Source organism: Canis lupus, chromosome 4, assembly GCF_011100685.1.
Source record: "Canis lupus familiaris isolate Mischka breed German Shepherd chromosome 4, alternate assembly UU_Cfam_GSD_1.0, whole genome shotgun sequence".
Classification (NCBI taxonomy): Eukaryota; Metazoa; Chordata; class Mammalia; order Carnivora; family Canidae; genus Canis; species Canis lupus.
Window position 1 is genome coordinate 29,665,366 of NC_049225.1, and position 12,128 is coordinate 29,677,493.

Genomic DNA, 12,128 nt, shown 5'->3' on the forward strand with positions numbered 1-12,128 from the left:
GCACCAAGAAAGGGAAGTGCTGGCTGCTGGGAGGGGGGGCGGCTGGTGACAAACCCAGGGGAGGCGCCCCAGACACCTCCGCGGGAGTTCCCGAGCCGCTGAGCAGAGTGAGCAAGTTCTAGGCACTTGGAACAGCAGGTGCAAAGGCCCAGCCGGACAGCAGAACCCAGAGAGCTGACGATCACTCGGCTCGGTTACAAGCCTAGGACACAGGCTGGGCAGAGGCCAGGCCCGGAGCTCGTGGCATGATGGGCCAAGCTCGGAGCTTGCCACCTGACAGCCTCGTGGAAGGAGCTCGCTGCCGGTGAATGACCCCAGCCATGTGACCTGCCCCCATAAGCATGAGGGAGCCTTGGTGGCCAGCGAGGGCGTCAGAAGGCCCCGAGTCAGCTCTGAGGAGAACACGGGTACCCCAAGGCTGGGGAGGAGGGCGCCCAGGTCGATGCCCGGTCAGGAAGGAACGATAGGTAAAGTGTGGGGGTGCCGTGTTCTCTGAAAAGCTCCGGATAGGAGGGAGGCGAAAGGCCTGGAACAGGAGTGACGTTGTCATGGGCCATCATCACAAAGCGCCCCTTCTGTGCCTGCCACTGCGCCTGGCCCACTACACACTCCTTCTCACCTAAGTCCTCACGCTGCATGAGGCGGGCCCTGCCATCACCCCCATTTTATAGAGGAGGAAGCGGAGGCTTGCTGGGACGGCTTCCCAAGGTCGCACAGCCCGTCAAAAGTGGCCCGTGACCTCTCGGCCTCTAGAGGAAATGCTCCTGGCCAGTCGGGATGTCAGCCAGGGATGCCGCTGAGACCTTCGGGGCTCCTCTGTTTGTCCGAGGCCGATGCCATCTACTGCCTTGGAACCACCAGGCCAAAGCAGGCGGCTGCCTACACTGCCCCACCCTCCCCATCCTCCAGCCCACTGGGCGCCCCTCCCTCTTCCAGCTCCCTTAATCCTCTTTGCAGGGACCCTGGTTCAGGCTAAGCCCCACAGGCAAGGACAGATGTTACCAGCCTCCCCCCCCCCCAATTCCACCCCAGCTGCTGACAGCCATAAGTGACGTAGGAGGTGGGGGCCGCACACAAGGTGTGGCCAGACTGGCTGCCACCATCCCCAGCACCCCGCCCTGAGCCTGCCCCTGCCTGGGATATAGGGATTCAGGGCTGAGTCACGCTATGGCCCTGGGCAGGCAGGGTGGGCACGGGGCACCAGATGACCGGTAAGCAGGCCTGCCCCAGCCCTCTTATTCACTTACTCAGTTGACAGACGTTCACCGAGGCCCTGTGCTCACGGGTGACCATGCAGACCCTCCCGTGTAAGCACAGCTTACCCCCCCATGTAAGCACAGCGGACTGTCTCCGTGTGCATTCCAGGGGGGACAGGGGAGGCAGACACTGAAGGAGCAAATGAGGACATAAGCCAGCGCCCCTGAGAGGGGTGGGGTGCCGGTCAGGAGAACTCTCCCGAGGAGGCGACCCCCAGCTGAGACCGGAATGGCCAGAAGGAGTCAGCCGTGAGAGGGGAGGGTGCTCCTGGCAGAGTGAACTGCTGGCACAAAGGTCCCGAGGCTTGATTTGTTCAAGGAACGGGAGGAAGTCTCAGGGGGCGCCTGGGCGGCTCCGTCAGTTAAGGATCCTTGGCTCAGGTCCTGACATTCACAGCTCAGGAGATGGAGCCCCAGTGTTGGGTTCAGTCTGCTTGGATATTCTCTCTCTCTCTCTGCCTCTTCCCCTGCTCGTGCATGCTCGCTCTCGCTCTCTCTCAAATAAATAAGTCGAGAAAGAGAGAAAGGAAGAAGTGTCAGATTCTCAGATGGCTGGAGCACAGGAGGGAGAAGGATACAAGATGAGGTCTAAGAGGGAAGCAGAAAGAAGCCAACACAGGATGTGACGGTCGAGGGAAAAGAGCTCAGATGTTATATGAAGGGTGATGGGGGGGCCTTGGAGGGTCTTAAGCTGGTGAGTGATAGGATATGATTTATGTGAGGACAGGAGCTCTGAAGGGAAGCATCCTAGAGGATAGGCTAGAGGGATTTGGGAGGTCTTCCTGGAGGAGCGAACCCAGGGAGGAGCCTGTAGGATCTGACTAGACAGCAGGGAGGCTGTGGCTTCTGGGGCAGGGACAACGGTGTGGACAGAAGCACAGTACCCGCTCTTCTGGGCCTCTCCTCATCACCAGACAGCTTGAGCCACACGCTTGGCCCAGTGGTGGGCTTTGACCCCCGCCACTTTGGCCTGCTGTGTGGCCACAAAGGGGCCTTTGGTTCACCTGCCACAGTTGCAGAGATGTTGCATTTGACTGTCACTTGGAGCTCAGCGGAGCCAGCAGCAGGGACATGCGAGGCAGGGGGAGGTCACAGTGACCCCCTGGGTGCCCAGGGATCCCTGGGCTCTGTCTCCTGGGTGCCCAGGGATTCCTGGGCCCTGTCTCCTGGCATCCCTCTGAAGACCCTGCGGGCCGGACAGGGACGGGATCGTCACTTCTGCTTTACAAACGAGAGCTGAGAAAAGGGCAGCAGCCTGCTTGCTACATCCCATCCCAGGCTGGTCCTCCTGACCACCCCCCCCACTCCCCACCGGGCCCTGCTTCAAGTCCTCCTGTCCCCCTGCACATCCTCAGCCCCAGCCGTGTCCCATGGGCAGGGAGGGGATGCGGGAGGTCAGAGGTCCCCCGGGGCCTCAGCAGGACAGAGCTGCTGGGTTCCCCCGAACACACGCGCCCCTCCCCATCCAGGTGACAGATCAAGGGGACCCCTGGGAAGAAACGCCTTGGAATTTGGCCTCCTTGCAGGAGAGAAATTAAAAACCACTTAGCCTCAAGCCGTAAATGGGCACATTTTTGTCCTACTGGGACCAGGCCCTGGGGTGAAGAGCCGCTAGCAGCCTCCTGCCCCGCTCTCCCCTTCAGGCCCTGTGACCCCACAATGCAGTGGTGCAGGGGCCCTGTGGCCTCTCCTGGGGGCTTAGGGTGTGGGCCCTGGTCACCAGGTGTTTCCTGACTGAGCTGGCTGCGCCCCGTCTCCGGGTGCCCCCCTCGCCAGCTGGCCTCCCGGGCTCACTCCCTGGGGTGGGGCGAGTTCCATATGCTCAAGGCACAGAGAGGAGGAGGCTGGAGAACGGAAAGGGGGAGCCAGGAAGGAGAGGAACAGAGCCAGCGAGCCTAACACGGCAGTGCCCTCGCGGCTCTCCAGGGAGGACTTCCCCAGAGCCTCAGAGAATTCTCTGCGACAGCCTTCAGGGTGTGCACACCGGGCTCCTCGAGCTGGGCGCTGGGTCCACGACTCTCGTCTGCACTAGGAGGGCATTTCACAGATAGGGACACTGAGGCCCAGAGAGCCTAAGTCGCTTGGGTGAGGTACAGCAGCTAGAAAGTGCCAGAACAGAACCCCATCTCTGTGCCCAACTCCCAGGCAACAGCAGCAACAGCCACAAGTACCTGCCCCACCCCTGCCCCGAGAGGGCTGGCCGAGTGGGGAGAGGGTCTGCCCTCGGGGGCTTCTGTTGAGTGCCCCGGGATGGAACTGGGGGGCACGTGGAACTTCCAGGGCTCACACACCCAGCCCCGGCCACGGAGGAGGAACGTGAGGCTCAGAGGGGTTGAGGAGCTGGCCTCGGTCGCAGGGTGTAGGTCGGGGTGGGATGACAGTGCGGCCAGCCCACCTCCAGGTCCCCTGCCGTCCTCCGCACATGTCACGGGCCAGTCCCCCCTCTAGCATCTCCGGGACAGTGTGGCCTGTTCCATGGCCAGGAGGCTCACCACTTTTCAAGGCAGCACACTCCCTCGACGGGACTAACTGGACTAACTGGCCGCGTGACCTTGAGCACACACCCTCTGTCATCTCCGGGCTTCAGTGTCCCCATGGCACGAGGGGCTGGACTCCCTGGCCTGTGGGTCCTGCCCCCTGGGCCCCGGGGTCCAGCAGCAGAGCAGCGGCCAGCAGAGGGCAGCAACAGTGCTGCCGCCAGCCTTGGAGGAGGAGGGGTCTCCCAAGTCCACCGTCCCCGTCCCCACCGCTGCCAATCAGACCCGCCTCACAACACTGACCTGGGTGCCAGGCTGGGCCAGAGAAGCCAGGGTGTGTACTTAAGGCCCTCGAGGGCCTCGGGGTCCCGCCTAGCCACACCTGCGCTGTGCTGACTTTCAGCAAGGCCTTGCCCTCTCTGGGCCTTGGTGAAAGGTGGACATCGCCAGTGACCCGTGTAAACGCTGGGGCTCGGGATTCTGTGACAAGCAGAATCAGATCAGCACCACGCCCTTCTTGCACAATTTAGCTACTTTTTTGGTGTGTGTGTGTGTGTGTTTTAAACCAGAGCAACAGGATTAGCCAGTATTGGCCAAACAGGGACCTTTGCCTTCCTGCCCTCAACACAGGGCCTGAGGGTTCCTCTCCCTGCCAGTTGAGAGTTATGGCCTTAACCCCTTGTGGGCTGAAAAAGAGCCTGCTCATGGGAAGAGCCCAGTCTTGGCGGCCTGACTGCTTGGGGCTGCACCCGGGCTCTATCATGGACAAGATGCTTCACCTCTGTCTCGTATCTGTACTCAGTTTCCTCATCTGTAAAACCGCCTCCTGGAGCTGTTGGGAGAATTTGGCACTTGACGGCTGACAAAGCTCTCGCTCAGCCCTCCTCCCAGGGAGCCAGCGTTCTCGTTAGGCCCGCTGTCTGTCCGTGTCAACATTTCCCACCAACAGCAGCCTCACTAATGCACAAGTCCAAACAACTCGTCTGTGCTCACTCAAATCCACCCAAAGAAAAGGTCGCCACTGTCACCATCTAAGCCAAAGGGACCCTTTCAGGCCCACTGCAGAGAGTGCCTGTCTCCAGACCTGAAACCATCAGCGGGCCGCAGAGACTTAGTGGCCTTGGTTTTTCTGCTTGGACAGTGAGACGAACAGTGAGGATGGCTGGCCCTGAGGTGGCCCAGAGCCTCTGGATCAAGGGGTGTGTGTGGGGACAGCAGGTGCCTTAAGAACCGTAGTGAGGAGTAAATAGAGCCCGTGGAAAAGATGCCTGGGGGAAGAGACGACTTCTGTGTCAGAGGCTTCTGTTTGCAGCAGAGAAGCTGAGCAAACATTCCACCCTGAGAAGTCCTTTTTCCTCCCTGCCCTGGGAGATCCCAGGAGATGAGGGGTGGGGAAGCAGCACCCCATTCCAAGAGGCCGTGGTGGTCCTGGGAAGGGAGGGTGCACCGGCTACTGCCTGGTTCCCCGTGCACACTCTGTCCAGGCCTTAAGTGTTCATGTTCTTTAAATGACAGGCTTGGCCTAGATCTGCAGGTTTCCCAGCCTTTTTAGGCCTGGAGCCCTTGTAATGAACCCTTAAATACAGAAGAGATAACAGGGCACCTGCTCCGATGGTTCCAGGGGCCAGACTAAGCCCCATGGCAGCCTGAGGCCCTCCGAGCGCCTCTGGAGCAGGTGTCCCTAGGGGCATGCCGGCGGAGTCTCCCCCCCCGCCCCCCCCCCTAACTGCACGAGCCCCCACATCTGGGAGCACTCCTTTCCCACTCAGCCGTGGCCGCTCCAGCTGCTTCCTGCACAGACTCCATCTTCCAAGGCCCTTCCTTGTTCATAAGAAAACCTAATTTTGCTGCCGTTAATGAGGAAGGCGGGCAGGAGGGAGCAGGTCAGGCCGTGGCAGGACACCTGGGATCGGGCGGGGAAGGAGGGAAGGTGGATGGGCCCCCAGAGCGCCCCGCCCCACACTGCCCCCAGGAACTGACGGCCCTCCCTGTCCCTCACCTCTCCCCTGTCTGGCCCACACTTCAGAGGTTCTCAAGAAGGGAGGGACCCCCGGGCTGCAGATACACAGCTGTTCAGCAAGGTTCTGTTGACACGCTTATGTGTGCCAGCAGGTGCTTGCTGAGCGTGCAGGGCCTGCAGTCTCTGGGCCTGAGAGGCTGCAGGGGGCCTGGTGCAGAGCTGAGTCCTGGGGAGCAGAGGTGTGTCCATCTGGAAAGGCCTTAGCGATCTGTCAGGCAGCTCCGAGCTCAAGCTCCGTGGAGCAATGTGTCCTAAATCCGTGCTTCTCCTTAGGCAAAGGCTTTGACTCAGGAGGGGCCAGTGCCGCTGGGTGAGGACCGTGCCTGCAATAGTGAGGGCAGCAAGCACCCACGAAGGTGGGTGCAGGAGCTCAGGGAGGGATGGGGAGAGGTGCTAGGTGCGGGAGATGTCCCGGGCCGGGACTTAGAAGGGAGTTTGGGAGCTGCCCCGGGGGGAGCGAGGCCTGGCCCCTAGCCATCCAAAAGGCAATGTATAGCACCTTTTGGAATGTGGCCACAGCGAGTCCTTGAAAAGCCACAGGGTCCAGCGGTTGGGGTTAGGTCCTTCAGCAGGCAAGAAACCCCTGAGGGCAGGGGCCAGGACCGCAGGGCCTGGCATGGAGGAGGTGCTTGTCCACGTTTGCTGAGTGACTGAGCAAGGCACACTTTGAGTCTCAGCTACGCCTGACCTTGGGGACTCGCCCTGGCCTGCCTGCCTCACTGCCCCGCCTGCTGAATGGACACATCGCCACTCCAGGCTCCGAGGCCTGGCGCCGGCAGTGACTCACCAGGCCCTTCCTCTCTCTCTCGCTGGCAGGTGGTCAGTCGGGTGGCAGCTCAGCAAGGCTTTGACCTGGACCTCGGTTACAGACTGCTGGCGGTGTGTGCTGCGAACCGAGACAAGTTCACTCCCAAGTCTGCGGGTAGGTGACTGCTGGCGGTTCCACAGATGTTCCTGGGAGGTGGGAGGATAACCGGAAGTCTAACCCGGGCTGCACGCCCCCCACCCGCCCCCCAGCTGGCGCCTCGGTTCATCCAGGGCTGGTGTGAGCCTCCAAGGAGCAGCAGCTTGTCCACTGGGCTATGCGGCCCACGGCTGAGGCCTGTCCCTCCTCTCAGGCAGTGTTCTTATCCGCGGGGGTGCCCCGGGCCCGGCCGGGGGCCCAAGCACACCCACACCCGACAGGCGTCCTCTCCTTTCATCACCCTAATGACCCCTTGGCGTAAGCGCTGTGATCATCCCCATTTTACAGATGAGGGGACTGAGGCTCAGAGAAGTCAAGGAGGTTTCTCCAGGTCACAGAGCCGGAAAGCAGCAGAACTGGGGTTTGAGCCCAGGCCTGTCCTCTAGAGTCGACATGCTTCACCCCAACACGCCTCTGTGTTCATTCAAAACATTTGCATTTAAAATAAAACACAAAATAAGGGTGAATCAGTATGTGCAAGGTTCTAGAAGCCTACTCGCAGAGCTTTCTCCCTCACCACTTGGTCACGCAATGGGACCGCCTGCCTCTGTGTTAAACGCGGGCCGCGGAACGTGCCGGCCGCACTGTGTCTGAGGGCTTTAAGCACACCAAGGATACGGTTCCGCGTTTCCCACCAACCTCAGGATCTTGCTTCAGCGGGGGGCGTGGTGTAAGCTTTCACTCCGACAGACCTGGGACAGCCCGGCCCTGTCACTTGCCAAGTGTGTGACCTCTGAGCCTCAGTTGATCTCCTTGGGAAGGCAGGAATGACGGTGAGACTGACCCTGGAGGGGTCATTGTAAGTTCTAGATGGATGCGCAGTGCCAAACGCAGTGTCCAGATGTTGTTAACCTTTTTTTATGTTAGAGCAATTTATTGAAAAAGAAAAAACAAAATCAATTATTTCCTGTGTATGACAATAAAACAGACGTTTTCTCTGAATTCGTCAATCAGTTCTTTGGAGTGGACATAGAGTCAGCCTGGATGAAAAGGTGTAAAAGGCGTCTCACGATGTATTTTCATAAATCTGCTCAACCTGTAATCTCTCGAATGCGGGTTCATGCTCCTCGCCGTGTACGTTTGCAGAGCCCGGGCATGCGAGGCGGGGCAGTGCGGGAGGTGTGCGCAGTTACGGTTAGCCGGTGGCGACTCTGAAGTCCTCGCTGTGCCAGCTGTGTTGGGATGTCGCCATTGTATTGAGCTGTTGGCCAAAGAATGGTCTTGGAATATCATAAGTGATGTCTATTCCTAATGGAATCTGCAGGGGTTTTTTGGGTTTTTGTTTTTTTGGGTTTTTTTTGGAATCTGCGGTTTTAATAACTTAAGTCAATACAATTTTGACAAGGTAAGAATTGTTACTTATCCGGGAAGGATTTATATCCACGCCTCTGTTGAGCACCTGCTCTGTGCGGACAACCTGGCCAGATCGGGGTTAGGATGAGGGGTAGCGACGCATGTGCTCAACCTCAGGAAACGAGTCTAGAGCAGGGGTCAGCAAACTTCCGTCAAAAGCCGGAGAGGAAAACAGGTTAGCCTTCGCAGGCTACACAGAAACAACCTTAGACGATATGTAAACAGATGAGTATGGCTAATCCCGATAAAACCTCATTTATGAAATCAGGTGATCGTCTGTGGTTTCCCGACCCCAGTCTAGAAGGAAAGAAAAACATCAAATAATCATAGCCGTGTGTGGGCGTGCGTGTGCATGTGTGTAAATTCAAGCTCTAGAAAGTGCCATGAAGGGTAAGGCAGGGATGCTGTGAGACCCCTCGGGGGTGCGGGAAGGCTTCCCTGAGCCCGGAAGATTGAGACGTGTTAAATAGGTAAAGAAGAAGAGGAAGGGCTTCTTTGCAGGTAAAAGGAACAGCCTGAACAAAGGTCCTGAGGTAGAAGGAAGCATGGCTTTGTGGCAGAACTAAAACAAGGACAGTGGTTCCAGAGCCCAGAGGCAGGAACCAACAGCAGTCAGACACACAGGGCCTGTCTCGAGGGTTGTGGTTTCTGTGCTACGAATGATAAGAACATGGCTAAATTCTCATTTTGCAAAGATCACTCTGGCTATGAAGGAGGAACAGCTTGCATAGGGGGAGGGGCCGCGTAGATGCAGGGAGTGGGTTGGCAGATGGCTGCGGACAAGGGTGGTGGTGGCCGACAAGGGTGGTGGTGGCCGGCCCAGGAAGGTTCCCCTGCTGTGGGATGGAGTGGAGAGAAAGGGATGAACCCAGGGGTGCGTAAGAGGCAACACCAAGACCTGGAAAGTGTGGCCTGGGGGGCCGGAGGACAACAGGAGAGTGGCTGTCGCAGAAGACCCAGCTACTCCCTCAGCGTGGACGAGAGGCTCGGGTCCCAAGGCAGCCGGTCCCTCAGGGGCTCTCGTGCCCCCGGCTGGCACAGACAGGATGCCCTCTTACACTTGGCTGCAGCGCACTCGGTTGTGTGAGACAGCGGGTATTGTCTCCATTTACGGATCAGGAAATAGAAGCCCAGAGAGGTGTGTGACTTACCTGTCGTCACACAGCTCATGAAGGATAGAGCTGGGCCTTCAGCCCAGAGCCAGAGCCGACTCGGGCCCAGTCTCTGTCCACTCCATCACAGCTGCCTCTGGACCTCAACTGCAAAGGCCCCTGTGTTCCTGGGCAGGATCTGGGAAGACAGTCCATTTGGGAGAGCCCCCCAGTTCGCTCGCATCTCCGTAGCCTGGCCCTGCCCTCTGCTGAGTGGTGTTCCAGCCTCGCTCCTCCTGCAACAAGGGCTTTGTTCTTCCTTCTGTTTGTGCTCCCCGTTGTGCACGGCTCTTCACAGTTTATGGAGCCTTTTCCTGGGCATCGTGTCTGTTAAGTCGCAGGATATACCCTGAGGTGGGGCCTCCGCGCACCCACTCTGCAGCTGAGAACGCCGAGGCCCGACAATGCCCGTGGCTCTGCGATTGCTTTAATTCCCCTCTTGGCACTCAAACCCCGTGGGCTTGACTAACCACCTCCCGCGGTTCGCACCCCCACCTTGGGAAGTGCCGTGGCTCTAGCTCTCAGCCAGGCCCCTGCTGGGCCCTTCCTGGGGAAGGCAGGCTGCCAGCCTGAGGGCAGAGGCTTCAGCTGCTGCTTTTGTAAGGATAAAGGGTCTGGCAGGTCGGGTCATGAGAGGGGTGCAGGCTGCGGGGGGTTGGGTGGTGACCCCGAGTTCTCAGGCGGCTCCAACTCTGGCTCCCATCTCCACCGCCCCCCAGAGCTGTGGCCTCATCTGTAAAGAGGGAGGATGTGCCTCCCCGCAGGCCGCCTGTGAGGGTTAATGCGGCCCCCTAATTGTGGAAGTAGGGGGAGCTACCCGTACCTGATGAGCACAGTGGTGCCGAGTAACGGGCCACCAGCCCTCCGTCTGCCCTTGACCCCTTCCCCGGCCTCCCCACAAAGTGCCCCGTCTCTGAGGCCTGTGCAGCGCCAGCTGGGCTGTTTCCCACTGTACTGTCTCCCGAGGCTCAGGGTGGTGCACGACCTGCTGTAACCCCACCTCTGGGTGCAGCCCTGAGGGTCGCCATGGCCTCGGGGGGTCACACTGGCCACAGCCAGGCCGCTGCGGTTCCAGAGCATGCTCTGTCCACAGAGCTCCTGCCGTCAGCCCATGTTACCTCTCGCCCTCCTCTCCATTTCCGCCTGGGCTCTGGTTGTGTCTGACTGGCGTGTGCAGTTCTCACCCTCCAAGTCTCTCCCTCTCCTTTCTCTCTGAGGGTCTCTGGTGTCCTATGTCTGTCTCTGTCGGTCCTTCCTTTCACTACTGCCCCTCAGACCTTCTCCCTGTATGTGTGTGTGTCTGTGTGTGGTAGTGAGGGTGTCTGTGTGTTGGGGATACAGATCTGTATCTGGGGGTATGCATCCATGTGTGTGTTTGTGTGTATACTAATCTGTATTTGGGTGTGTGCATCTGTGTGTGTGTGTGGTGGTGAGCGTGTGGTGTGTCGGAGATACAAATCTGTGTCTAGGGGTGTGCATGTGTGTGTGTGTCTGTTGGGGATGTGTATCCATATCTGGGGGTGTGCATCCATGTGTGTATGTGTGTCTGTTGGGGATGTGGTCTGTGTCTGGGGGCATGCATCCATGTTTGTGTGTGTGTGTCGGTGATGTGTATCCGTGTCTGGGGGTGTGCATCTGTGTATGTGTGGTGGTGAATGTGTGTGTGTGTGTGTGTGTCTGTTGGGGATGTGTATCCATGTCTGGGGGTATGCATCCATGTTTGTGCGTGTATGTGTCAGGGATGCGTATCCATGTGTTGGGGTGTGTGTGTGTCTGTGTCTGTTGGGGATGTGTATCCGTGTGTTGGGGTGTGCATCCGTGTGTAAGTGTGTGTCAGGGATGTGTATCTGGGTGGGGGCACCTGTCTGTACGGTAGCTGCATGCCTGTGGTCTGTGGGGACGCACACGTCCATGCGTGCGCCTGTGTCAGGGCGCCGTGCCCGTTGGTGTGCCCACCCCCCCACGACCTCCACCCCCCGCCGGCTCCCGGTCCTGTCTGTCTGTCCCCAGCCCAGCAGGCCCCGGCAGCGGGGATGAGATCATGCGGGAGCAGCGGGGCTTTGTGGGGAGGGCGGCGGAGCTGGGCTGGGCTGGGCTGGGCTGTGCGCCTGCCTCACGGGCCTGGGGGCAGTGCTGAGCGCTGCACGGTGTGCGTGTGCGCGCCTGCGTGTGTGCGTGTGTGTGTGTGTGTGTGTGTGTGTGTGAGAGAGAGAGAGAGAGAGAGAGAGAGAGAGGGAGACGGAGACGGAGCGGGAGCGCAGAGCAGACACTGCAGCAAACCGCCACGCCAGGCGTCTGCACGTGGGCCCCCCGCCTCCCAGCCCCCAGCTCTTTGTTCTGGCGCAGCCTTTAGCCTGTGCGCTCGCACACGGGAGCACGCGCACGCGGGCACGCCGGCCGGAGGCTCCCGGGGGGCAGGGCCCGCCGCCCCTGCTCGGCCTCCCGGAAGGCCACCTGCCTGGCGCCTCCCCGCGCCCCGAGGCCGCAGCGCCCCCGCCCCCACGGCCGCCCGTGCCAGCCCCCAGCAACTTGGCAGGCGGCGCGGAAATGTCAGCCTCCCCGCACCGAGCGGCCCACGCCTGCCGGCTGGGCAGGCACCGAGCGGCGGGCGCTCCCCCAGAGCCCCTGCCTGCCGCGGCCGCCGTCCCAGGTCGCATGACTCTGTGTCCACCCAGCTGACCCCAGCAGAACGGGGGGAGGGGGGGGCTGCCAGCACCCGAGGGCAGGAGGCCCAGGGCCCAGAGGCTGCAGCGGGCCCCGCCCCGGGTCCCAGCAAGGTGGGGCCGAGCCCAGGCGCCAGTGCCCGCTGCCCGTCCTCGGTCCCTCCCGCCTCCCCGCCCGACAGGGCCAGCGTGGCGCTGGGCTCTCACGTGGGAGACTGAGAAGCCCGGGGCTGTGGGCAGATGG

General features: G+C 60.2%; 1 protein-coding gene across 6 annotated transcripts in view; it reads left to right on the forward strand.

Annotated features, from left to right (window-relative positions):
* ZMIZ1 (zinc finger MIZ-type containing 1) overlaps positions 1 to 12,128 on the forward strand; it is a 231,297-nt gene that overhangs the window by 129,789 nt on the left and 89,380 nt on the right. For all 6 annotated transcript variants that reach the window (XM_038534458.1, XM_038534464.1, XM_038534461.1 and 3 more), the window contains one exon: positions 6,570 to 6,675. In XM_038534458.1, the coding sequence (XP_038390386.1) occupies positions 6,570 to 6,675 (106 nt within the window). The remainder of the gene's footprint in view (positions 1 to 6,569; positions 6,676 to 12,128) is intronic.